The 26664-nt window shown below is 34.5% G+C and overlaps 1 protein-coding gene across 2 annotated transcripts in view; it reads left to right on the top strand.

Moving 5' to 3' along the window:
* Positions 1-26664, top strand: part of RNGTT (RNA guanylyltransferase and 5'-phosphatase) — a 350620-nt gene that overhangs the window by 63923 nt on the left and 260033 nt on the right. For both annotated transcript variants that reach the window (XM_019030091.3, XM_055391168.2), the window contains exons 7-8: positions 2937-3046; positions 4262-4363. In XM_019030091.3, coding sequence (XP_018885636.2) covers positions 2937-3046; positions 4262-4363 — 212 coding nt within the window. The remainder of the gene's footprint in view (positions 1-2936; positions 3047-4261; positions 4364-26664) is intronic.

The following is a 26664-nucleotide window of genomic DNA, read 5'->3' as shown; positions in this document are numbered from 1 at the left end:
GCAGTCCTCCTGACTCAGCCTCCCAAAGTGCCGGGATTACTGGCATGAGTCACCACACCTGGCCACTGTTTAGAATTAGTGATCTTTCCATTATAAAGATTTAACTATTTTATGCTGAAGTGGCCATATTTTCAAGGAGTGAAACCATCTCATACATAACAATGAAGGTAGTCAGCTATAGACTTGGAATGAGATCACATATGGGGATGATATCCTTCTAGTTAGCCTAGTACTGCTGTACTGGTCTGTGTGTACATGCGGTCCTTCAACTCAGGCCTTGCAAGGCATGCCGGCTGTGCCATGTTTGTAAATGGGGCAGAGGAAGCTACAACAATGGAAAACTAAGCTGTTTATGTTAGGTACAGCTATTAAAACAAGGTAGGGATGAGGCTAGGCCCTTAACTTCCCTAAGGCATACTTTTCTAGCTACCTTCTGCCCTGTGTGTGGCACCTGCATCCTGGATGATTGTTCTCTTTTATCCATTGTGGATTTTTAAAATATAATAAATACGAAAAGCATCTTGATCTCTTGTTTGTGAGAGGTGATGCCCTGAGATTTAGCTTCAGGAATATGTCATGGCTCATGCTTCCCATATTTCCCAGGGAGGGAAATACAGGATTTTCTAACACTGGTTAAAAATGCAAATTCAAGATTTGGAAGGGCTGATATAATGAAATAATGAGCAGTATCAGCATGTGCAAATCTTGTTTAAAAGATTTTATTTTCTCCCCTCTTAGACTTTTTGCACATTTAGAATCTTGAAACAGTTTCTAGATCTCTAACATGAAAATGAAGATGGCTATTTTCAGGTTGCTTTCAGCTCTAGGTAGAAATAACCAGAATTGGCTTACATTAAAGAAACTGCATCTAGAAATAAATAAAAAAATTAGTGATCTTTCTTGGAGTTATTATATAATTTTGAATAATATAAAAATGGTATTTTGTCAGAACTATTGTAGTAACATTAAATAGCAAATTATGTTAGCCTAAAGTTACCAAGGATGATTTGTGTATGAAGTATATCATACTTTTTTTTATTGGACTTCTACCTTTCTTTTTACTTATTTGTTGTGAAAGAAAATAGAGGAAGTTAAAAAAGAAGTTGATGCATGGTAGGAAAGATTAAGGAAGAAGAACAATAAATGGATGACAGACATTTACTAGATGATTGGGGTTAACTTTTATAACCAGACTCAGTAGTTGTTAGATCTGTACTGATGCTCAGTATTTATTGGCTCTGTTAAATTAAAAATATTCAGCCTTTTCAACCCTATAGAAATGTTATTAAAATATTTCTATGGTAATATTGTGGGAAAGTGCTTGGTTGAATGTGATCATATTTTCTATGTGTTAGTCCTTTTTATTGTTTGTTAAAAATATAAATAGTGTTTGTGTTTTTAGTAGTAACTTAGGTTAATTTGGCCTTTGCTTTTATTTTGCCCATTTCAGAAGCTAATGTAAATTTCTTAACTTTGCATAGGAAATCCACGTTGATAAATGAAGCTAGAGACTTTCTTTGTGTAAAACTTAAAAAGAACATCTCATGCTGTTAATACCATCAGGATTAGGATGCTTAATATTGAACTCTCTAAAAAGAAGTGTTCTTTTTTAATTAGCATAAGATACAATTTTATAAGGATATTGAAATTATCTGAGCACTCAATAAGTAAATATATTACAAACCTCATCTGTCTGGTTGAGCTTTCTTTTAAAAATACTCTTTTTTTCCTTTAGCTGTTGTACTTAATGATAAAAATGGTTTTAAACAGAAATGCCATTGGCTAGTACAGAGAAATAATGGTATAATAGTAGAGGGATGGTACTCTTTGATCCTTGGGCTTATGAAATTCCTAAATTTTGGTTATTTAAGGAAAGCAAAGTAGAAGACAGATAAGTACAAAAAGTGCTTCAAAATTAGGGACAAAAAGTAGGACTAGTGTCTGCTGGAAGGACTCAGGATTCTTCTGGATTTGACGAGAATGTATGTGGATGAAGTATTAAGTGTTCTTTTTTTCTTTTCTCAAGTGGCTCAGATTGCCAAGTCTTTGCCAGAAGGTTGAACGTTGTAGCTTGTAGACTAACTTTTTTATTGCCTAATTACATTAACAGCTAGAATTGTTTTATAGATTTTTCGTAAGACTGATGCCAGTCCCTTTACGGACCTTAAAAGAACTGTAGCATACATCTAGACTATTTTTTTTAGGTTTAAAAATTTCCAGAAGTGTTCCTTATTTGTTTGATATTCTCTGTCTGCTTTACTTCGCTGTGATATTTCAAAATATGTAGTTCTGAGTTAAAAAATTTAGATTAAAAATTCCATGATGAGTAATATTTTGTTCTATTAGTATGTTAATATATCCAGTGACTGTGGCTTAGCCACTTTGCCTACACTCTTACTCTGGTTTACAAAGATAGAGGTTTTGGTGTTTATCCCCTTAAAGTCCATACTTCACTCATAGTAACACAACTCCTTTCCCCTTCTCTCCATTGGTGGTTGGTATAGTGTAGGCCTGTTCAAATTCTGTCTTTTACCACTTGATTTACATAAAATCTTTGTGCCTTATTTACTCATCTGTGAAATGAATACAGTACAGTCTATTTTTTCAGTGTTGTAAGGATTAGAGAGAATGTTTGCAAGATGCCAGACATTCTGCTTGGATCTCAGTAAATGGTAGATAAATTATTATTACTGTTATGATTTGAGAAGTGCCTATAGAGTACATACGTATATTGAAGAAAACCATGTGCTGGATTTAGGAAAACTAGTGTACAATCTTAGGGGAGCTTATACAGCAGACCATTTCTGTTAGATATATTGACTTGCTAAGATTTGTGAAAACAAACTGATTTATCTCTCAGTCTCTTCTTTGTAAATGAATTTGAACTCTAATAAAATATTTTTCTTTCCCTTATTTTTCTTTTTTTTTTTTTAAAGGGCGCTATTTTCTTGGAAGGTGTTACTGTTAAAGGTGTAACTCAAGTAACAACACAACCAAAGTTAGGAGAGGTACAGCAGAAGTGTCATCAATTCTGTGGCTGGGAAGGGTAATAAATATTTTAAAATTTTTAAATAAAATTTACTCTTATTTTACAACACTTACAATTAATACAAGCATTGACATATCTTCTTGGCTCCTTGAAGTTAGTATGTTTGCAATAGAATACTTTAAAGGTGTCAGATTTCGTTCAGGACAATCAGTGCAATAACCAGACAGTTGAGTCAAAATTAGATGACTCACATATTTTCCTAAAGTAATAGAAAATTCTTGTTTTCACTGTTTAGTATTTGTTTCATGTCTTTGACTCTACTGCTACTGATTAATGTTTGAGCTAGTCTCTCAATTTGATTAGAGGGAAGAGGTGAAATTTGGATCTGCCTCATTTTCCAGTTTTTCTGTAATCAGAAGTCTAGGAAAATCAGCTTTAAATATAAGCAGTGAATGCCATGACTTGAAAATATCTTTCAGACATTTCGTAGTGGATTCAGGAGAGCATACATTGCTCTTATCTGTTGCTCTCAGGTCTTGGTCTGTGGTCATTTCTGCTGATCATTGGTATCTGTGGCAGAGAACTGTAATACAGTTGAACGTAAGGAAAAAGGATTATTGTTAATTCCTAATATAAATTCCTAATGAAAAGAACTTTTATTACTGTTACATAAATACTAGATAAATCATCTAGAAGTAGTTTTAACTAAAATATGAAAATAATGAAGAAATAAGATCGGTTTTAATGTTGTGTTAAACCTTAATCTTGACCTACACCCTTGGTTTTAATGTTGTGTTAAGCCTTAATCTTGACCCATATTTCTCCTGTGTTGTCCCTTCTGGGTATCTTTTGAGGAGAAAGTTGCCAACCTTGCAGTTATGTCAAGTTGGCAGTCTCACGTTGGGGAAATATGGGGTCTAGAATATCATGTAAGGTAATTAAGCCAAGATTTAAACTTCTTCCTGAAGTACAAGACTTGTAAACATACCTGCTTTACTATTTAGATCATATATACTAATATTTTAAAATTAGCTCAGTGATTATACCATAGCAGTGGTAATTTAGAACTCTGTTAACTTGCATTCTAAAATGTCAAGAAAATGATAATCTTTTATTAGTATTTTTGTGAAAGTGGATGTTATTCCAGCTGACATTAATCTCATCATAGGGAGAACATTGTGATAAATGTGTGATTCATTTGAGATTGGTTTAAGACATGTATTGCTTTGTATGGATACCAGCCACGATAGTAATACTGTGTTCTTTTTTAAGGTCTGGATTCCCTGGAGCACAGCCTGTTTCCATGGACAAGCAAAATATTAAACTTTTAGACCTGAAGCCATACAAAGTAAGCTGGAAAGCAGATGGTACTCGGTAAGTTAGACTTCTAAAAAAATTACACAAATAACCCTAATGCTTGAAGAATATTGTTTTATTGTTAGAAAAGTTTACACTCTTGAGAGTGTGAATTTCTAATGTGAACAGCAAAATAAATGTTTCAAAAATTATATATTTTTTGTTTTGCTAGTGTTCTAAGCTGTATAGCACAGTTATCTCTCATTCTGCTAAATTTTTGGTTTCAGAGCTTAGCTAGTTTAACATAAATCTATAACTAGATGTTAAGTTTGAAAGTGTTTTTCTCTTAATGATATGGTTTTTGGTATGTCTGCTGCCCACTGCCTTGTTTTTTAATGATATTGGACATGTTAAGGTTAATAGATAAATTGCCAGTTTGTAATCTAAAAATGATGAACTCTCTCTGATTCATTCTGTATTCTCCTTTGAATAATTTGCCTTATTCTCTTTATATACTCGTAAGGTTGTTGCATTATTACAACAAAGCTTAATTTCAAATTTTATATTTCTAAGTTTTAAGATTTTTTAAATTTGAGACAGGATCTTGCTCTGTCATCCAGGCTGCAGTGCCTTAGCACGATCAAGGCTCACTGCAGCCTTGAACTCCTGGGTTCAAGTAATCCTCCCACCTCAGTCTCCTGAATAGTAGCTTAGCTTCCTGAGTAGCTGGGATTATGGGAATGTGCCACCCTGCCTGGCTATTTTTTAAATTTTTTTTAAGGATGAAGTCTCCTTATGTTGCCCAGGCTGGTCAAGATATTAGTAGAAATTTTATTCTTCCTCAGCAACATTTTATTTTTTTCTTTTGTAATCCATATTTTTTTGCATCTATTACAGTTTTGCTATATGTATGTATTCATTTAGCAAGTTGAAATAATTATTTTAACAGATATTAACATAGAAGTCATTAACTATTTCATAATAAAATGTTTTGGAATAACTGGCAGTACATATATATTAGCTTTTAAGTGTTATTTTGAAGATGACAGATTCTATTTAATTTTTATGAGTTTTGGAAAGTCTTAAGTGGCAGTTATACTCTTTGTATCATGCCATCTCCATCTACATTTAACATGTAGTTACCTTAAAAGATATATATGGAGAAAAGAAGTGGAGCAGATACAACTTATTTTCAATATTAGGTGACTATAATGATATTTTAACATTATATGCTTTCTAGAATAAGTGTTTTATTATATTTGATTTTTATTGGGAATATTTAAAAATATTTTCATTCATTTTAATTGTCTGCCTCTGTTGGAAACGATTTTTCCCCTCAGTTTAGCATTTTTTAGCTTTTTAAGGGTATTTTATAGGTAAGACATGTTCATTTGACAAAATTCAGAAAATAACATTAAAAAAGAAGAAAATAAAAAAGAAATTTTATCACCTAGAGATTATCACTACTGTCCTTATGGTATTGACCTTTTTCTCTGGGTTATATGGCAGGTATGGTTTTTATTATTATTATTATTTTTTGAGACGGGTTTTCACTCTTGTTGTCCAGGCTGAAGTGCAATGGCACGATCTCGGCTCACCACAACCTCCGCCTCCCAGGTTCAAGTGATTCTGCTGCCTCAGCCTCCCAAGTAGCTGGGTTTATGGCATGTGCCACCACACCTGGCTTATTTTGTATTTTTAGTAGAGACAGGGTTTCTCCATGTTGGTCAGGCTGGTCTCGAACTCCCTATCTCAGGTGATCTGCCTGCCTTGGTCTCCCAAAGTGCTGGGATTACAGGTGTGAGCCACCGTGCCTGGCCTATGGTTTTTATTATTAATGCTTTGTGTACTAATTCAAGTAGTTAAATAACAAGTATTTGATATTTATATGTTTATTTGTTCGTATTATTTTGAACTTCCTTAATGAACTAGCCTTAAAAATTAATAATAATGCATAATGCAAAATTGAAACAGTGTAGAAATGAAAAAATGTGCCTTGTGTGCTTGCAGCAGTTATACAAAGAAAGATATAGATCCATATACAGAATTTGGATCATTTACCATTCTGCACCCTTCCCTGTGGATATGTGTTTTTGATGGATAAATGAAAATTAGCCTTTCTGCTTATTTTCAGAATATTAAAATTATATTTATTTAATATGGTGGGTTAGATTATGTTCAGAATCTATTAAATTGGTAGTAAGGATGTTAAGGATGTTGTTGAGACATACATTTTAATAGATACGTAAAAATGTCTTAACAAATGTCTTACTTCTGTGGGTGGAGAAAGAGTGGAAAACGTGAGGTCAAGGTGTCTATCTCTAGGCTTTACACTATGAAATGAACTGGGGATTTGGGATTGAGGCATAAATTTAACCTCTTAGGAGTTTCATATTTTAGGTACTCTTTTTTTTTCTGTTGAAATTTATTTTATTATCTTATTTTTTTGAGACAGGGTCCTCACTCTGTTGCCTAGGCTAGAGTGCAGTGGCACAGTGATTGCTCACTGCAACCTTGACCTCCTGGGCTCAAGTCATCCTCCCACCTCAGCCTCCAGAGTCGCTGGGATTACAGACATGCACCACTATGGCCAGCTAATTTTTAAAATTTTCTGTAGAGATGTGATCTTGCCATGTTGCCCAGGCTGGTCTTGAGCTCCTGGGCTGTAGTGATCCTCCTGCCTTGGCTTCCCAAAGTGTTAGGATTACAGGCATGAGCCACCACATCTGGCCTTATATACTCTTTACTTTCTGCATTGCTTTCTTCACAGTATCATGGTAAGCTTTGGGCAAAATAATAAAGCCTGCAAAATTTGTCTCTTGTTTCTGCCATCCAACTTTTGTTGATTTTGTTCTTCCTCTGTAGTTGTGTACCCCTTTCTGTGTGTCTTGGTATCGTTAGACCCCTAGATGATTGGCTAAAGTAATTTTTTATGAAGTAATTGGTTAAGATGTTTTTGATTGCTAATGGAAATATCTAATTTCTCCTAGAACCAGGCTCCACCAAAAACAAAAGGAAAACCCTGAGTATTTATTGAATACCTACTCTGTTTTAGGATACTTTTTTCTGGGAGAGAAAAAATTTTGCAAGGTGTTTCTGGGCCAGTGTAAAATCTATCTTTTGCGCACTAGGATTTAAGTCCAGTAGCATGGAAGAGGGACTTTCTGTGATTGAATAAGGTGAAAAGAGCCTGAGGAGGCTGTAGAATGGTCTTAGAGGCTATGAAATCAGAGTAACTGATTAATAGCTATGAGTCCTGGACTCCGTCGTCATTAAAGCTATGTCAGGATACAGTGTAGGATTTCTTTTTATTATCCTTATTTCATAATTTAATGGCAATTTATTATATCTAGTAACAATATTTAAACCAAGGATCTCTGAAATTGAGTGTAATAGGAAACCTGGATATAGTTAACAGTAAAAGGTATTGTGTAAGAATTTTGCATTAGCCTGACCAAGGCCTGAGGGCCTGGAGATAACAGTAAGTAGAGTGGCTTTTTTTTTTTTTTTTTTAAAGAAATTGTGTTTTGCTATGTTGCTCAGGATGGTCTCAAACTCCTGGCCTCAAGTGATTCTTCCCTGTTGGCCCCCTGAAGTACTGGGATTATAAGTGTGAGCCATTGAACCCTGCCTGGAGTGGTTTTGACAGGAAACTTTAATGGATTCGAAAACATTGTAGAATAGGGAATATTTCTGAAATGTAAAGCCGGGTAATAGAAACAGAAATATGAAAGTTATTGAAAATGAAACAGTGAGAAATTTATATTAGTTGTAATAGGTGAATTGATGGAGACTAAGCCACTGTGATCTCAGAAACAGATGAAAGTTTGTTTGATGGAAGAATTAATTGTGTTTTGTGTATTTCAATAAACTCATACTTTTAAAAATGAGATATCTTTAGTTTTTATAGTTCTGAGTACTTTTGGTTGCAGTTTTTGATCTCTAATAATTAAGCATTTAAAAAATCTTCTAATTTGGAATTATGTCAGACTTAGTAAGTCTTCCAAAAATAGTACAAAGAATTTCCATGTGCCCTTAACCAGATTCCCCAAATGTTAACATCTTATATTATTACAGTACAATGGCCAAAATCAAGACATTAACATTGATGTATTGATTATTGACATTATTCAGATTTCACCAAAAGTGTCAATATTATGCCCTGTTTCTGGTCCAGGATCCAGTCCAGGATCACGTGTTTCATTAGGTTGCCATGTCTCTTCTTTTTTCTGCAATAATTCTTTTTTTTTTGAGGCAGAGTCTCGCTGTTGCCCAGGCTGGAGTACAGTGGCACGATCTCTGCTCACTGCAGGCTCCGCCCGCTGGGTTCACGCCATTCTCCTGCCTCAGCCTCCCGAGCAGCTGGGACTACAGGCGCCCACCACCTCGCCAGGCTAATTTTTTTGTATTTTTAGTAGAGACGGAGTTTCACCGTGTTAGCCAGGATGGTCTCAATCTCCTGACCTTGTGATCCGCCTGCCTCGGCCTCCCAAAGTGCTGGGGATTACAGGTGTGAGCCACCGCGCCCGGCCTCTGCAATAATTCTTTAGGCTTTCTTTCATAACTTTGACACTTTTGAATAGCATTGGCCAGTTATCTTGTAGCATGTCTCTCAGATTGAGTTTGTTTGATGTTTCCTCATGATTCAAGTTGGGCATGCTTGCAAGAACATCACAGTAGTAATATTCTGCATGTCATTTCAGGAGGCACATAATGTTGAATTCTCCTATTAGTGATGATGTTAACTTTGATCTCTTGATTTAGTTGGTGTGTGCCAGATTGATAAAGTTATTTCTGTTTATTATTTTATTTTTGGTTTGTACTTTATTTATTGATAAAGGCATGTCTGCCATGATAAAGTTATTTTTCCTTTGTACTTAAGAAGCTGTGAGGGAGATACTCTGAGATCATGTAAATATCCTATTTCTTATACTTTTCGCCATTATTTTTAACATTCATTGATGATTCTTACCTGAAACAGTTACCGCTGTTATGTTTGCTTAGTGGAATTCAGCTCTTAGGAAGAACTTTCCCTTCTTTCTCATTTCTTTATTTTCTTTCTTTTTTTATTCCTATCAGTGTGGACTCATAGACACGTATTATATTCTGTGGGTTATAATCTTAGTAATTATTTTATTGCTCCAAATGTCTCATTTGACCATTGAGAGCCCCATCAAGTGACTCCTGTCTTTTGACATCTCTCCCTCATTTTTTGAGTACTTTCTTGTTTCTGGCACCCCTAGATGTTGCAGACTTACCTTGTACTTTTCCTATCCCAGCCCTGGAATCAACTGTTTCTCTAAGGAGTGGTATTTAGAGACCAATTTTTGCGCACAAGTTGGGCTCATTAGTACCGGGATGTCATTTCTTCTAGGCCCTCTCAGAAGATAGAGCTAGGAAATGTGTGTGTGTGTGTGTGTGTGTGTGTGTGTATACATAAATACACACCTATATCTATTTCAGTATCTGTATGTATGTGTATGCATACGATTTTTTTTCAAAATCATGAGTTCGTACTGATACTTCCAAATCTAATGCACTACCATAGGATTTATTGAATTTTTTCTCATTTTCTATTTGTAACTCCTCTCTCTGATAGGGAGACACTTGGTTTTCATTATCCATAATATTTACTATAATACACATAAAGTAGTTTTGGAATTGCTATCCAAAGCCACTGTGAGAAATCCATTTGAATAGAGTGTAATATTTGTGAACAGTTGGTCTGACTTTAGCCTTAGGGTATATAAAGTGTACTGTGTTCCAAAGTTACTTAATTATTTTCTCTCTTTCTGCCAACCCCTTTAGTGTAGATAGTTTTCATTTGTAATACAATTAGTTTCATTTGTTTCTGCTTATATTCTGAGTTTGCCCTCATCCTTTGTTGATTTTAATTTTTCATTTTTCTGAGTGTGTGAAACTCTACTATGATTCAGAGTATGCTCTGAGAAATGTTACTTTCTCCTATCCCTTTTAACCCTCTCCCTTTCTCTTATCTTTTCATTCTGTTCCTACCCACCCCCTTAAATAATCAGCCTCATCATTTTCTGATTTACCCTTCTTGCATTTCTTTTTGTACAGATGAGCAGATGCACTTTTCTTTTTCCCCTTTCTTTTAGGAAAGATACCATACACTTTAGAATTAGATAGTCTTTTCACCTTGCTTTTTCCATTTAACAGTATGCTCTAGAAACCACTGCATTTCACTTCACAGATATCCTCATTCTTTTTTTACAGCTGCATTGTACCCATTGTGAGTAGTTTATTCAACGACTTTCCTATATAGAGATATTTAGATTGTTTCCAGTATTTTGTAATTACAAATGATGCTGTGATTAATAACTTTGAGCTGACTTTCCCCCCATATTGTTGAAAGTCTAACCTCAGGGTCAATTTCTAGAAAGAAGGATTGCTGAGTTGAAGGCTGGGTGTATATGAAGTTTAGTTAGATACCACGAGTTTCTGCTCCAAAAGGGTAGTGCCAGATTGTATTCCCACAGGCAGTTTGTGAGAATGCCTGTACCACCACAGCCTTGCTAACAGAATGTGTTGGCAAATTTTTTCACCAATCTGGTTAGTGAGAAATGGTATTTCATTCTAGTTTTAATTCTGAATGGAGTCAAACATCCTTTCATATGTTTAAGGGCTATACTTATCTTTTTTGTGAATTATCTGTCCTTGTTTCTTTTCTGTTGTCTTTTGACTTTGTTCATGTTTTTTTGCCATACAAAATTTTATTATTTTTATGAAGTCAAGTTTATTAATTTTTATTGCCTCTTGATTTTGATTTATAGTTAGAAAGCCTTTCCTTATACTGAGATTAAAGAAGAATTCTCTCATATTTCTTCTAATATTTGTATGGTTTGATTTTTTTAATCTGGAAGACTTTTTAAATTATAGGCAGTCTAGCATTTCTACATATTTAAAAACTCCTTTTATTGTCATTGTTATTATTATTACTTTGCTGTGAAGAATTAATGCATAAATTCATTTTGAGTGAAGGCTGTCTTCTAAGGTTGGAACCGAGTCATAATGATCCACTTGGAAGTATGTCATCCTGATAGTGACCACCTTCCCTGTGTACTGGGTGTTAATATACAGAAGGCTTATTTTAAATGTACTATTCAGCAGTGTGTTTTGTTATTTCTTTGCAGTATGTTTTATAATAATGGAAGGCTTTTGAGATGAGAAATGTATGGTTTTGGTAGGAGTTGAGGTCAAAAGGAAGGCCTAGTATCTCTAATTCTGATCCACAGGGTTCTAACTTAACTTTGCTAAGTAAGACATGGATTTACAACTGTTTTATATAGTGCATGCTGTGCACCTACTTCCCAAATGCACTTTGATTTTTTTTTTTTTTTTTGTCATAAAGAATCTGGGCTCCTTCCTGTTCTTCTCTCTACAACTCAGCCTGTATCTGAGTGGTACTAGCTATTCTTATATTGCTTTTCTATGGAGGAAAACACAGTCTTCTAGAGCTGAAATCTTAAGAATGTTTTGGGAAGATTAGAGAGCTTCTTTAGAAAAAGTTTCCAGGCATTTAATCATACTTAGTATCTTAGTTCATTTTTGCGGCTATAGCAGGATACCTCAGATTGGGTAATTTATAAACAACAGAAATTTATTTTTCACAGTTCTGGAGGCTAGGAAGTTCAGAATCAGGATGCTAGCAGGTTCAGTGTTTGGTGAAGGTTGCTCTTTGTTTCCAAAATGATGCCTTGTTGCTGCATCTTCCCATGGCTGAAGGGGCGAATGCTATGTGCTCAAATGGTGGAAGAGCAAAAGGGCCTGGCTAGTTACCACCAGCTCTTTTGTAAGATCACTAATTCCATGCATGAGGGCAGAGCCCTTGTGGCCTAATCACCTCCTAAAGGTTCCATCTCTCAGTACTGTTGCACTGGAGATAAAGTTTCACCATGAATTTTCAAACCGTAGCACTTGGTTATATTTTAACTTGTTGAATTTTTGAATTTTTAAATTTTATTTAACTTTTTCCTGAGCTTTGAAAATTATTTCTTGTTACATTCCCCACCACGAAGACTTTAGTAATACACTAAATTATAGTTTCTGTTTCTTGGATTCCTCTGTGTGTCAGGTACTGTGCTAGGTTCTGGGGAAACAGCAGTGAGCAGTGTGGACACTGTCCCTATCTCATAGAACTTGCAGATAACTATTTAACTAATAATAAATTATTTGTGGATAATTGATTAACAGCTTGGCACAAATTCAGTTTAGAGCTTCAGCACATATCTCATAGCCAGATAAATTCCCAGTTGATTAAATAAGTGTAAATAAAATTTATTTTCTGAGAAAACAAGATAGCAGAATAAATTAGGTTAGGTATACCTCTGGCACATGTTTCGTTAGCATTCTTTGGATATTTAGGTAGTTGGATCTTGGGTTTAGGAGAAGAATATGGATTGAAAGTACAGATTTGGGAGACAATAGTATGTGATAGTAAAGACAGGGATGTGGACAGGCTGTTGAGTAGAGGAAGCAATGGTGACTGAGAGTAGGGGAGGTGGGAGAAAACCAGGAGAAATATCTGTCATTCAAGCTAAGGGAAAGTAAAAATGTCCCCAAAGAAAGGTTAAATCTTATAGAGAATTAGTAAGCTAAGGAGTGAAAAGTGTCTGTTGAATTTAGCAACAAGATATTTGGGATTGGGTTGGGATGTTCTCCGTTTTTGTATAGTGTAGAGTAGGGCAGTGGGAGTAAGTTTAAAGTGATGACATTTTTCCTTTAAACATTTCCTCTCTTTCTTCCTTTGGCTGTTGTTAACAAATGTCTCTCCTGAGGGAGATTCCATGACAGCAAAGAGAACATTATTAAGAGTTAGTGAAAGTACCTTATTTCATCCAAGAGACAGGTATGGCAGGGCTTTTTATCTGTCAGTGTCTGCCTGCCTGCCTGTCTGTCTCACATTGAAATTCAAATGTGAGATAATTGGCAAAAATTGTTCATTAACTTGTGTATTTGGAATAAAAATGAAGTTGGACTTTTCCTATCAGATAGTGGGACTTTCGATTTGGCTGAGGTTTTGCTAGTGAGAGTTGGTCAAATGAGTTTTACATAGCAAGCATTTTTGTGTAGATTAAATCAGCCAAAACTGCAGTTTTGGGATTTTGATGAAAATAGACTTCAAGCATTTGATAAAATAAAATCATTTTGTTTAACCATAATATTGGTGAAGGTGTATTGAAATATAACACTCCCTCTGCCCCCTCCCCCCACTTTCAGAGTTAAACAAAATGATTCTCAATGAAAGACTTGCAGTTACACTTGATAGTCGCTTTACTATGTCTTTATGCCTCCTTGATTAGATTGTGCTTCAATTTTGTTGAAAGCTGCCAAATAATCAAAGTGTATTTTAAAGGAACTCGTTGAACTTCTGACATTCCCTAAAATACATTTAACTTTTTTCTTAATATTTCTTTTGTCTTGAGTACTCTTGTTTCATTATTTTCATGGCTTTCCCCAGGAGGGGGGAGTCAGTTCTACTTGAGTGTAAATATAATACCAGGAAAAGTGATATAATGTTACTACAGTTACAGTTGGAATTGAACTGTCTTGTAATTGTGAAATCTGCTTTTTCACAGATATTCTGGGAAAAGATAGAATTTTATAATAGGATTTATCTGTGTACTTAGTTTATTAGCAGATTTTGTAATGCAATTAAATAAATTGTCTTCAAAATAATTCAACATCAATTGAAAGTGATGAAGACTTAGAACTATATAAAAATTTTAGAATTAATTTTCATGCATTTTATTTTAATTCTTTCTGCTGAGAGTTTGAGTACTATAAATTTAATTTCAACTATTATTGAATCAGTAGGTAAAAACCAAATGTTTTTAATAAGTACTGTTGTAAAACAAATAGTAAAGTAAAAGATAATAACTCAGATTATGCTTGACACAGGAAAAATGTAAGGCTATGGGAATAATGTAACAGACCAACAAAAGGGCTGGTGCTGTGGTTGCAATTTTTACATATGTATCTATATCTGTATTTATATCTTTTGACTTACATATTTATATAATACACACACATATACAAGCATACCCTGCTTCAAGAAAAACTGAATATAAAAGGTAAATTTGGGACTTGCTTTATAAGGAAAATTATTGCAGGGAATAAAAAAGCCACTTAGGCATTTATGGAAATGTAATTTATATTCAGCTTTTTATAACACATCTGTTTAAGTAGGTGAGGTATATTTGTATAATACTTCTTGAAGGAAATTATAGACAGGTTTATTTTCCTGGATCCTGGTCTGGGAATTTCCTCCCTCCCTCCCTTCCTTCCCTTCTTCCTTTCATTCATTCATTCATTCATTCATTCATTCATTCAGAAATTATATTGAAAACTTATTTACCCCTAGGGCTCTGTGTTAGATGCTGCATGGATTAGGACTGCTTAAGACAGAATCCTCAGCTTTAAGTTTTTCCTGTAATCTAGCTTTAAGTTTTCGTTCTAAACTTTTTCTGTGAAGGACCTAGTAGTAAATATTTTATCATTTGTGGGTTGTGTGGTCTCTGTCTCAGATAAAAAGCAGCCATATCCCACTGATTTTACATAAACCAAATGATGTATTTCAATAACATTTGGTGGGTGTATTTCAATAACATTTGGTGGGTGTATTTCAATAAAATTTTATTTACGAATTAGCAGGTCACATTTGGCTTTTGGACCATAGTTTGACAACCCATCATTGAATACATTCTCCTTAAAAGACAGTCTTTACATCTTAAATGTTCTTTCTTTGTAAGAAAGTGTAAAAAGTGAGCTTAAGGTAGGGAAACATATTTAATATAAAGATTTTTTAAAATTTGCTTTTTTAAAGTTTTGAAGTAAGATTTCTTCCCATTAATTGTAAGTTCATGCTAAGCCATTGGTACTTTGACAAGATTTTTTATGTAATTTACTAAATGTATACATTTGAAAGACAAATTTTTTTTTTCTCATGAAAATCATGTCCTATGCCTTTGTTAGAGCAGGGTGCTCAATGTGTGGTCATACTACATGTGCCCTGACAAATACACTTCGTGACTTGTGAATAGCGTGTTGTAGAAATAGTTGTTGTGTGGATAAACTGCAGTATGTTCAGGCAGCTTCTGTATTTGCTGCTGTAACAGTATTTATTTATTTATTTATTTATGTAGAGACGGAGTCTCACTCTGACACCCAGGCTGGAGTGCAGTGGCGTGGTCTCAGCTCACTGCAACCTCTGCCTCCTGGGTTCAAGTGATTCTCCTGCCTCAGCCTCCTGAGTAGCTGGGACTACAGGTGCATGCCACCACACCTGTCTATTTTTTGTATTTTTAGTAGAGACGGGGTTTCACTATGTTGCCAGGCTGGTGTCAAACTCCTGACCTCGTGATCTGCTCGCCTCAGCCTCTCAAAGTGCTGGGATTACAGGCATGAGCCACCGCGCCTGGCCTCTAAAGGTTTTTATACAGAACCATGCAGTTACCCCAGGTGGTTAATAGCTTGCTTGGGTCCCTTGATATGTATCTCATTAATAATGTTTGTAGTGTATGTTTATGCTAATGACTGGAGCTGAATGTTCAGACAGGTATAGTGTGGATAAGGTAATGAGATGCTAGACTGGAAAAGTTTTACATACTGAGGAGAATATTAAAGAGGTTTCAGATGTCTCTGGAATAATTTTCAGTGAACTACAAACAAAAAAGTATATCTTATTTAGGAACAGAATGAGTCAAATTATGATCAATTAGGTATTGTGTATACTGCTTTCATTTAGATTTGTTCACTTAGCTCTTTATAAATTTCTTTTTGGCTCTAGTTTTCTTCTGAAAGCAAAGCAAATAGCTCCTGATATGTAACATAAGAACTAGAGATGAAATGAATATTGGAATTAAATAAGAATTTATCTCCTATCTTATTATTTACAAACAAATATCAGTTATAGCCATGACATCATATCTAGTATTCAGGAATTCAGCAGTAAATAAAGTTATGTCTGGGAAGGACTTTTACTTTTTTAATTGTTCTGGGGAAACTTAGAGTTTTTGTGGAGGTGTCTGAGGGACCAGACTCCAGAAAAGTAAAATATTTGTTTCAAATCATGTAAGTAGATAGTGGCAAAATCAGCATCATTCTGTATTCTAGTACTTGGGCTTTTATAATTAGGTTTTGGCTGGGCGTGGTGGCTCATGCCTATAGTCCCAGCACTTTGGGAGGCCGAGGTGGGTGGATCACTTCAGGTCAGGAGTTCGAGACCAGCCTAGCCAACGTGGCAAAAACCTGTCTCTACTAAAAAATAGAAAAATTAGCCAGGCGTGGTGGCTTGCACCTGTGATCCTAGCTACCTGGGAGGCTGAGACACGAGAAACGTTTGGACCCGGGAGGCGGAGGTTGCAGTGAGCCGAGATTGTACCACTACACTTCAGCCTGGGCTACGGAGAAAGATCCTGTCTCAAAAAAAAAAATAAAATAAAAAAATAAAAAAATAAATGAAATTAGGTTTAAGGTAGTTTTTCCTCATAATAATGGAAATTATACTAACTATACTAATTTTAGGACTCAGTCAATGTTTAGTGTCATACCTCTGGTGATAACCAAAACTCTTAGAGAGAATGTAGGCCAGATCTCGTCATTTAAAGACCCCAGCCCTGTTTTTAATAGTAGTTTCATCAGAACTATAGTTAGGGATCCAGGCCAGTTTCCTTGCAACTGGGTGGGACACAATAAAGCTCCTGTGTTTCTTTTTTATCACGGGGAAGTGAGACTACCAGAGAATATTTAGAGGTCAACTCAGAAACACTGTTTATTGATCTGAAGCTACGTTTGATGGTATCTTGTGGTAAATTGGTTTAAAAAGAAGGACTCTTTGACTCCGTCCCCAAGCCTAAATCTTTCTTTAAGTCCCCCTATATGAAACAGATAAAAGCAGTAATGCTTTGGTTGCTGCAAATTGAGGAAAGCATATGGGGTTGCATTCTGGTGTGGCGTCTGAGGTTACCATGGAACTTTTTAGGGCAGCATTTCCAGTTGCGCTACCATCATAGGAAACTTTTATTAAAAAAAAAATTCAGAGATTCAAATTCATTAAGCCTGGATTGGTTCTGAGAAAATGCATTTTTGAAAAGCACCCCGATTACTTGTGATTTTTAACCTGATTTGGGAGCCGCTATCTGTAGTGCCTCGTGGAACAAAATTTAAAAATCAGTGACCCAATTCAAAGTAGTATTTAGCCAGCTATTGAGTTAAGAACATACCTGAGAATTTCTCTGTTAGTTGGTGGAGACCCACATAAAATGCTTATTATACAGCACTCAATGCATATCAGTTATTGTTGTTATAACTGAAGACTGTTTTGAAAACCATTATTACATGAGAACCAACATTGATTTCCCAGAGTTCACTCAGAATTCTTTTAGGGTGTGGTATAGTTATTGCACAAGAAGAAAATTAAGCAAAGGCAAAACAATCTAACATTTTAAAACCAAATCTTTGAAATACCCATTGGCTAGTAGCCACATCTTTAGGATTTACTAAAGGATAAAAAGGTCCCTTAAATAGCAGTTTCTTTAATCAAATCCTAACTATGAGAGTTACTACTAGTTAATAGAGATACTGTCTTTGAAATGGTATTTAAAAATAAAAAACAACCAAATTTATTACCTATTACCAAAATCTGCTAGAGAACTCTTAGAGCTGAGCAGATACAGATAAAACTTTGATTGCAAACATAGGTGCAACCCTAACTCAGAATTTTCAGTTGGCCAGGTTCTGGGGGTAGCAAACATGTGAAGCTTTGAAAGATTAAAACAAATGAATTTTTCGTTAATATTTTCAAACATTTTTTCCCCTGTATAGAGCTGGGCTACTGGACCCAAACAAATGAGAAACAAGGAATACAGGATAAAGAGATTGAATTTGTCTCTTTGTTCATTCATGTAGTTAACAAATATTTATTGAACATTTACCATATGCCAGAGATTGTGCTAGCTGTGGTAGGCTTAGCAGGTAATTAGAGCTAAACTATATGATGATGATGATGATGATTGTTTTTTGAGACAGGGTCTCACTGTTTTGCCTAGGCTGGAGTGGAGTGGCACACTCATGCCTCACTGCAGCCTCGACCTCCCACCTCAGCCTCCAGAGTAGCTGGGACTATAGGCGCGTGTCACCACACCCAACTAATTTTTGTCTTTTTTTTGTTGTTGAGATAGGGTTTCCCCGTGTTGTCCAGGCTGGTCTCAAACTCCTGGGCTAAAGTGATCTGCCTGCCTTGGCCTCCCAAAGTGTTGGGATTACAGGCCTGAGCCACAATACTCAGGCATGATTATTTTTGTATGCTGCTTTTTATCTTAACATGAGTATATTTCATTGTTATAACATGTATTTTTAAAACGACTTAATTGCTGCCAAGAAAAAATAGTTCACCCTCGATTATAGGGGCATTTAGACTCCAGTTTTTTTGTTGCTATAAATAACTGTACTGATCTTCTTATACCCATCTTTGCATAAATTTTGACAAAAATAGTATTACTTAGATATAGTATGGAAACCTTTGAAGTCCTTGATATACCTTGCTAGAGGTTGTAGTGATATGCTCCGAACAGCAGTGCTCGAGTGTACATCCTTGGCAATTTGGGGTAGTTTCACTTAATATAAGTAATGTAGCCAAGTTGACAATTGGAAAACGAATTTTTTTCTTAAAAGATTTTATTGATGTAAAAATTAAAGGAAAATGAATTTTAAAATTGCTTTAATTAGCATTTTTTTTTTGAATACTAGTGTGGTTGCACAAGTTCATTCTGTATTTTGGCTATAGCAACAGTTATAACAAGTAATACTTGTTGAACACTTAATGTGTATTAGGCATTGTTCTCAGTACTTTACATAGAACATTTATCTCATTTAATACTTACAACGCTATAAGATAGCATTGTGAATAAGTAGCTTTTTCAAGGTCACAGACACAGTTATTGTAAGTAGCAGGACTGAGATTTGAATGCAAGTGATCTGGCCCCAGAGCCCAGAATCCTTTTTGCCAGGTCATGTCCTCATTATGTTTTCAATATTTTGATAGTTATTTTTACTGTTTTATGCTAATAGATGAATTTTTCTGTCTTAAAATATATTTTTTTCTGATAATGTCTTCTGTCTTCCTCATAAAACATTAAAAAGAAATTAAAAAGTTCTGCCTGTGAGAACTTTTATCCCACCCCTTGGGATAATCAATATTAAGAGTTGGATGTTTGGTTTCTTGAGACATTATACCTTCATCTTCTTACCTGCTGTTTTCTTTCCTTACTTTCTGATCCTCCATGTAATGGGATATGATATAGACTGTTCTCTTATAAATAAATAATAGAAAAACTCTTAATTTTTTTTCAAATTCCTTTGTGATGGTAATTCAAATTGCATTGCTCCTTTCACTTAATGGGATAATAAATATATTTGCAGACAATATTTACTGCTTTAATAGATAACTGATAAGCTACTGTAAGCTTTAGAAGGACTCAAAGACAATACAAGACACTAGAGGAAAATAAAAGTACAATTCCTACTCTCAGCAGGAAAATGAAGTACAATTTAAGATGTAGTAAGAGATATAACAAAACTATGTATAGTACCAGACAACTAAGTAAGAGATACTAAAGAGCTAATAAAGAGCATTACTTGATACTCTATATGAAATATGACTGCTTGTTTTGATTTTAAGAGTGTGATATTGGGTGTTCATAGGTGGATTTTTAAATTTTATATAGGAAATAAGTAAGATATATTTAGTATTGAGTATTGATATTTAGTATTGAGTAGTGCTGCTGACCAGATGGAAGAACATTTGCTTCGACCCATCTCAGCAGTAGAGCTTATCTGTTAGATGAGGTGTTAACTGGATTTTCATATTTTTTTTTTACGATTCTGTGATACTTTCTTAACTCATTATTTGCTCACATACTCTTATTCATTATGTGTGATTATGGAAGTGGCAAATGCTGGCTTGGATAAAAAAGGGGAAAAAACTTTATCCTCTTTGTGAATCAGTGAAAAATTGTTTGAAATAATTATAGTTGATTTTTCTAGAATGCATGCTTTATACAAAAGAAAACTGAAAGTAATCAGCGAGTCAGGGACAAATGTAAAATAAAACAAAACTTTTGGGAAAATTCTTTTGATCTTTTCTTTTCATGAAGATGGATTACTTTATAAAAATTAAAACGTTGTTTACATGCCTCTGTGATAGGTAGTGCTGCCCAGAATACGTTAAGTGGCTTTTAAATTTTATTCCATACCAAGGTAAATCTTTAGAGCAATAAATGTGGCATACCCTGATGGAAGATCACTTAAAAGAATGCTGTATTTTACATATTTAACTTGTATTGCTACAGAGTTCTGAAAAGCATAACCTGTTACATAAATGGTAATTAATGCAAATGAGTATATCATTTGATTTTACACTTTGAAGTCTAATGAAGACACTGTACATTCTCATTATGAGAGCTACTTAATCTGAAAGTAACTAATTAAAATAAGAGAGGCTTCTTATATACAGAACTGGTTGATTCATGAGATTTATTTACTAGTATTGGAACCAATTACCTGATCTGTGCTACGAATAGTAAGTTTGCAGTGTCCTGTTATTTTGCAAGCTTTTCAAATTCTCTTAATTAGGTCAAGATCAATGAGTATGTCTATATCTTACTAAACCTATCTTATTATTAATTGTAGTAGTTGAAACTTTTTCTAACTTGGACTTGATAAGCATTTTAGTAAAAATTTCTTTTTTGCCTTGTGATTCTGGTCTTATAATGAAAAAATGATAATGTCTTAAAAATGTGTTTCCCCATTATAAAAGTCATTTGTATTCATTGTAGAAAAGTTAGAAAATGAAGATAAGGAACAGGACAAACATGAAAAACATATGTAATTTCACCAGTTAGAGATGGTTGCTGCTTACATTTTGGTGTGTATGCTTTTAGACTTTTCCCTCTGTCTATATATATTTTTTGTTTCATTGACTAAATGAAAAACATATTCATTCCACAATTTTTTAAGTGTCTGTTATGTGCCAAGTACCATTCTAGATGTTGCAAATTTTAGTGATCTCTGCTATAATGGAACTTTCATTAGGTGAAATATGTTTTATATACAAACTGTTTAGTATATTTTACTTATAGTTTAGTAACATACTATTTTGGCTTAATATATCCTAAATATTTTTCTACTTCATTAAGTATTTTTCTATTAGCTGATTAAACATAAAATTATTACTTGGTTAAGATAATACACATGTATACATATGTAACAAACCTGCATGTTGTACACATATACCCTAGAACTGTAATAATAAAGATATATATATGTATATATATATATGTAAGAACAAAAAAAAGAACTCTTGACTTTACTCACAGAGTATCAGTCATGCAAAATGTTAGCGTATAAGAAAAATAGATGTATTGGGTCAATTTTAATGTAATTACCAGCTTGTATTGACCTGGTCTCTCATAGTCTTATCTGGTTCTTTAGATATTGTGTTCATTTTCTGTCTTCTGATTACCTTGTCTTTTAGCTCAATCTTGTTTTTATCACCTTTTATTATAAAGCAGTTAAAAAATGTTAAATCAAATAATACTGGAAAGCTTACAATGGAGAAAAGCTAGAACCCATTCTCATCCCTTCCTCCTCTCAGTCTTGCTCCCTCAAGGCAACCACTTTTAATTATTTTTATTTTCAACTCTTGTAAGTACCCCCAGATCTGTAAATTATTTATTTATATCACGGTCTGTTAATCACCTTTATGTGAGTTCCTGCGGATGTAGCTTATCAAAGTCTCTGTGCCCACCTTTCCTTCCTCTTAGTCCAAGAACCAAGAAATAAGTTTCTCTCTCCTTTTTTCCTGTCTCCTGCCAGTGAGCTGGCAAGGGAGTCTGGGAAGTGTAGTTTGCTTGCTTCTCAAGCCAGGTTACACCAGAGAGCACACAAGTGCAGAAATGGGAATGACCACCAAAGGGCAGCTAACTTGCCCAAGGTTCAATGTCGTGACCCCTCTGCCACTGCAGGTAAAGTGTTCCTATTGTTGGAATTTAAATACTTTTATATATCTTTACAAATACCCTATTATCAAGTGTTTTCAAGGTTTTAGTCATTTTATTTATTTCAGTTATCTTTTTGTTATCCGAAAGACTTTTCTTTCTTAGAGCCTTCTGTGATTTCCTGACTCTATATATAAACTGTGCTTCCAACTGTTTTCCTGGTTGGATCTAGCATTCTGGATTCCATCTAACTTTTCTTTATTAGAAAAGCTTTCCAGTATTATTTGATTTAACATTTTTTAACTGCTTTATAATAAAAGGTGATAAAAACAAGATTGAGCTAAAAGACAAGGTAATCAGAAGACAGAAAATGAACACAATATCTAAAGAACCAGATAAGACTATGAGAGACCAGGTCAATACAAGCTGGTAATTACATTAAAATTGACCCAATACATCTATTTTTCTTATACGCTAACATTTTGCATGACTGATACTCTGTGAGTAAAGTCAAGAGTTCTTTTTTTTGTTCTTACATATATATATATACATATATATATCTTTATTATTACAGTTCTAGGGTATATGTGTACAACATGCAGGTTTGTTACATATGTATACATGTGTATTATCTTAACCAAGTTAACTTTTCTTTATTCTTCCTTCTCCTTTATTTCTTTTGGTTTATTTTTTCACTTTGTAAGGATATCTCTCTAAGTCAGTTCCTAAGAATATGCAGGAAGTAAACCATATACACGCCTGGTTTATGAAAACACTATTGCTCTGGCCCTATATGGAATAGTTTGGCTGTATACAAAATTTTAGATGGAAATGATTTTCCCTCAGAATATTAAAAATCTTGTTTCTTTATCTTCTAGTAACCTCTGTTACTGATAAAAAGTCTGTTTTTCTTTTCAGATTCTAGTTATTGATAAGTGGTCTACTCTTGCCATTGGAAACTTTTAGAATTATTTTTTATTTTTGTCCTAAAATTTCCCAGTGGATGTGTGTAATTATTTGTTGTTATTCTTTCCCCCTCACCCCGCTCCCTCAGTTGACTGTGATGGTCACTTGTGATGGTGATCTCTTTGGATCTGAAAACCTGAGTTCTTCCATTAAGGGAAATTTGATCTCATCTCTGATACTTTATTTCCTCTGTTTTTTTTTTAAATTTTCCCTTTCTTCTTAGAACTATTGGTTATTAGACTTCCTAGATTCTTTTCCATGTCTAATCTTTTCTCTTATAATTTTTACGTCATCTCTTTTTCAACTTCCTAGGAGGTTCTCTTATTTTCTTCCTTTCTTTTTGTTGAATTACTTATTCTGGTAATTATGCTTTTGTCAATAGTACATACATTCTTGTTCTCTGCCTGTACCTTTTCATGACAACTTGTTTTTGGTTTATGGTTGTGATAGCTTCTTGAATCTCTATGAGAATACTAGTTAAAAGCATATTTAAAGTTATCTTTCTCTTCCTTGAATCATCTTTCTTCTTTATTTTCTAGTTTCTTCAAATGTGTGGTGATCCTTGCTTGGCTGTGCATTTGAAACGAGGCAGAGAAGCTGCTTGGAAGCTCCATGAATGTGGGCTGGGTTTGTCAATTTCTGACCTTTGCTTTATGATAAGCAGTTGTGCTTAGGTGCTCTTCCCTCACTACCCATTTGGTTCAGTTTCTTTTGCTTTCTTTTTTTTTCTGTTCACCCTCCCACAATGTTTCAGTTTCTTTAGAGAAGAGCTCTCTGATTTTTCTTTTCTTTTGCTTGAGGAATAACCTGTGTGTTGTGTGTATGAGTTGTGAGAATTTAATTGTTGTACATAGCTAAAAATAACCAATCCCTCCTTTTCAGTCCATATGTCACTGTAGTCATCCTGTGCACTTGATGTTTCTGGGTCTGGATCTTCTTTGGGGTTTTGTAAAATAGGCACCTCCATCTGTGAATCCTGCTACCTCTGTGCATGCTTCTCAGCACTTTTCAGTACTTCTCCGTCTATTTCTTGTCAACCAGAAATTTATTGAAATAGTGCATCTGCTGATGCTCTTTTCTCCTTCCCTTCATTATCTTCATTGTTATAGCCATTTCTAATAAATTACCCTAAAATTACCCCAAAATATAACAGTTTAAAATTCAAATATTTAGTATCTCATCATTTCTTGGGAGCAGTGTGGTTGGGTGAGTCTTTTTTGTTTTTCTTAAATCCATAGCCTCAAGCATTTATCCCTTGTTACAAGCAATCCAATGATACTCTAAGTAATTTTGGAAAGTACAGTTAAGTTATTGTTGACTATAGTCACCCTGTTGTGCTATCAAATAGTAGGTCTTATTCATTTATTCTTTTTTTTTGTACCTATTAAGCTGGGTGATTATGGTTCAGTGTCGTCTATCAGATTGCAGTCAAGCTGTTGGCCAGGGCTGTTATCATTTCAAGGGTCCACTTCCAAGCTCATTTGTATGGTTGATGGCAGGCCTCAGTTCCTCAGCTGGCTGTTGGCATGAGACCTCCATTTCTTACCAGTGGGGAGGAAAAACTTTCCTGTACCCACTTAGGTTCAATAGTTAGGGGCCTACAAATTAAACTGACAAAACATAGATTAGCAAGAGAAAAAACAAAAGTTTATATATGTATGGAAGCACATAAAAGAAGTGGCTTACAAGATGGTTGAAGTTAGTATTCCTAACTTAATGGGACTATGCCTAAAGTTTGTATTCCTAACTTAATGTCTCAAGTTTGTATGTCTAATTTAATGGTGGAAAGGGAAGGTGGAGAATAGGCATCAGTGTAAGAAAAAAAATGGAATTCTTTAGGAAGGATAAGTGGATTTTTAGAGGAACAAATAGGAGGTAAGAAATGTTTGTTTTTATGGGGGGGAATGGTCTTTTCCATCTTCTTCGTGGCCATAAACTCCTGGAGAGGGGATTTATGATAGTTTTACTCTCAGCCTTCTTTCTGGGAGTGAAGCCACCTAGAAGAAAGGATTTATGGTAGCTTAATTCCCAGAAGTTTCTGCTTTTAGTCAGATAAGGAAAGCTCTGAACAGCCACCTTTCTGCATTTGTTGACTCTCAAATGTCTTCTGGTTAAAATAATCTTCATACCAGCTCTGGGGTTCCGAGTGGGTTCTCACAGCTGCCTGAGTGTCCTCACCATATGGCAGCCAGCTTTACTTATAGCAAATGATCTAAGCGAACACCCAAGATAAAAGTGGTAGTCTGTTTATAATCTAATCTAATCTAGCCCAAGAGGTGACATACAATCCACTTCTGCCATATTCTATTTGTTGTAACATGTAAGTCTAGCCCAAACTTAAAGGAGGGGAATTAAGCACCATCTCTTGAGGTTAAGAGTGTCAAATAATTTTGTGGACTTTCAGGACATATTTTTCAGGACCATATAGCTTTATACTTAAAAAAAAAAAACTCTGCTATTATTTCAATAGTGTCTTGGGAAGAATCATTCTATTGTATGGAACATTCCATTGTATAAGTGCATCATACTTTGAAAATTTCTGTGTGGTTGTAAATTTAGCTTGTTTTGAAAGTTTTGCATTTATAAGAATACCATGATAATATTATTCTAAATAACTTTTTTAAATGAGTAATTATTCATCTGATAGATTATTATAGGAGTTTATTGCTATGGTCTGTATACTCTAGAATACATTTATGGAAATACGCATACATTTTCTTTGGAGCAAAATCCTCCAGTATATTTATTATTGTAGCAGTTTTTGTAGTAAAAACTACAAACAGCATGTTCTGAAATAATTAATGTATTTTAATGATTTATTGAATAGATTCATCACTGAACAATTGTCACTTTTGATTTCGTTTTGGGATCTTATGACTTCGCTAGATGGCAGCAGAGGACCAGGTTTAATTCAGACTGCTTTTGTGAAGCAGTAGAATTCTAGTGGTATCCAGTGCATTGGATATCTATTTTATAATACAACCCAGAATATTAGCTGGGGATTATTAAGAATTTAGTAAGGATTAGTGGGATCATATATACAACATTACTGAAAGCATAGCCATTTTGACAATGTTGATATGTTCTTTTGTGCATTGCATCTGAATTATTATATTTGCAAATGACCTTAAAGTGCCATTTTGGACCTTTTTTGGTAAAAACAATGTAGCCATATTAAAGTCCCTAGAAGTGTTTTTTCTGTATCAGGAAACTGAGACATTCTTAAGTTGAAATCTCAGAAGGGAAGAATGATATGAAGATTCTCTTTTATCCCATTTGGATTTTTTTTTTTTTTTTTGCTCTTAATTGTGTTGGGAGCAAAGGAGTCTAATAGAAAAACATGATGTTGGAATGTAGCTCTTTTATTTATAGGCAGTGAAATTTATGTTCATAGGA

The sequence above is a fragment of the Gorilla gorilla genome, chromosome 5, assembly GCF_029281585.2.
Source record: "Gorilla gorilla gorilla isolate KB3781 chromosome 5, NHGRI_mGorGor1-v2.1_pri, whole genome shotgun sequence".
NCBI classification, from domain to species: domain Eukaryota; kingdom Metazoa; phylum Chordata; class Mammalia; order Primates; family Hominidae; genus Gorilla; species Gorilla gorilla.
The sequence above is the reverse complement of the archived record's forward strand: the minus strand, read 5'-3'. Positions and strand labels throughout refer to the sequence as shown.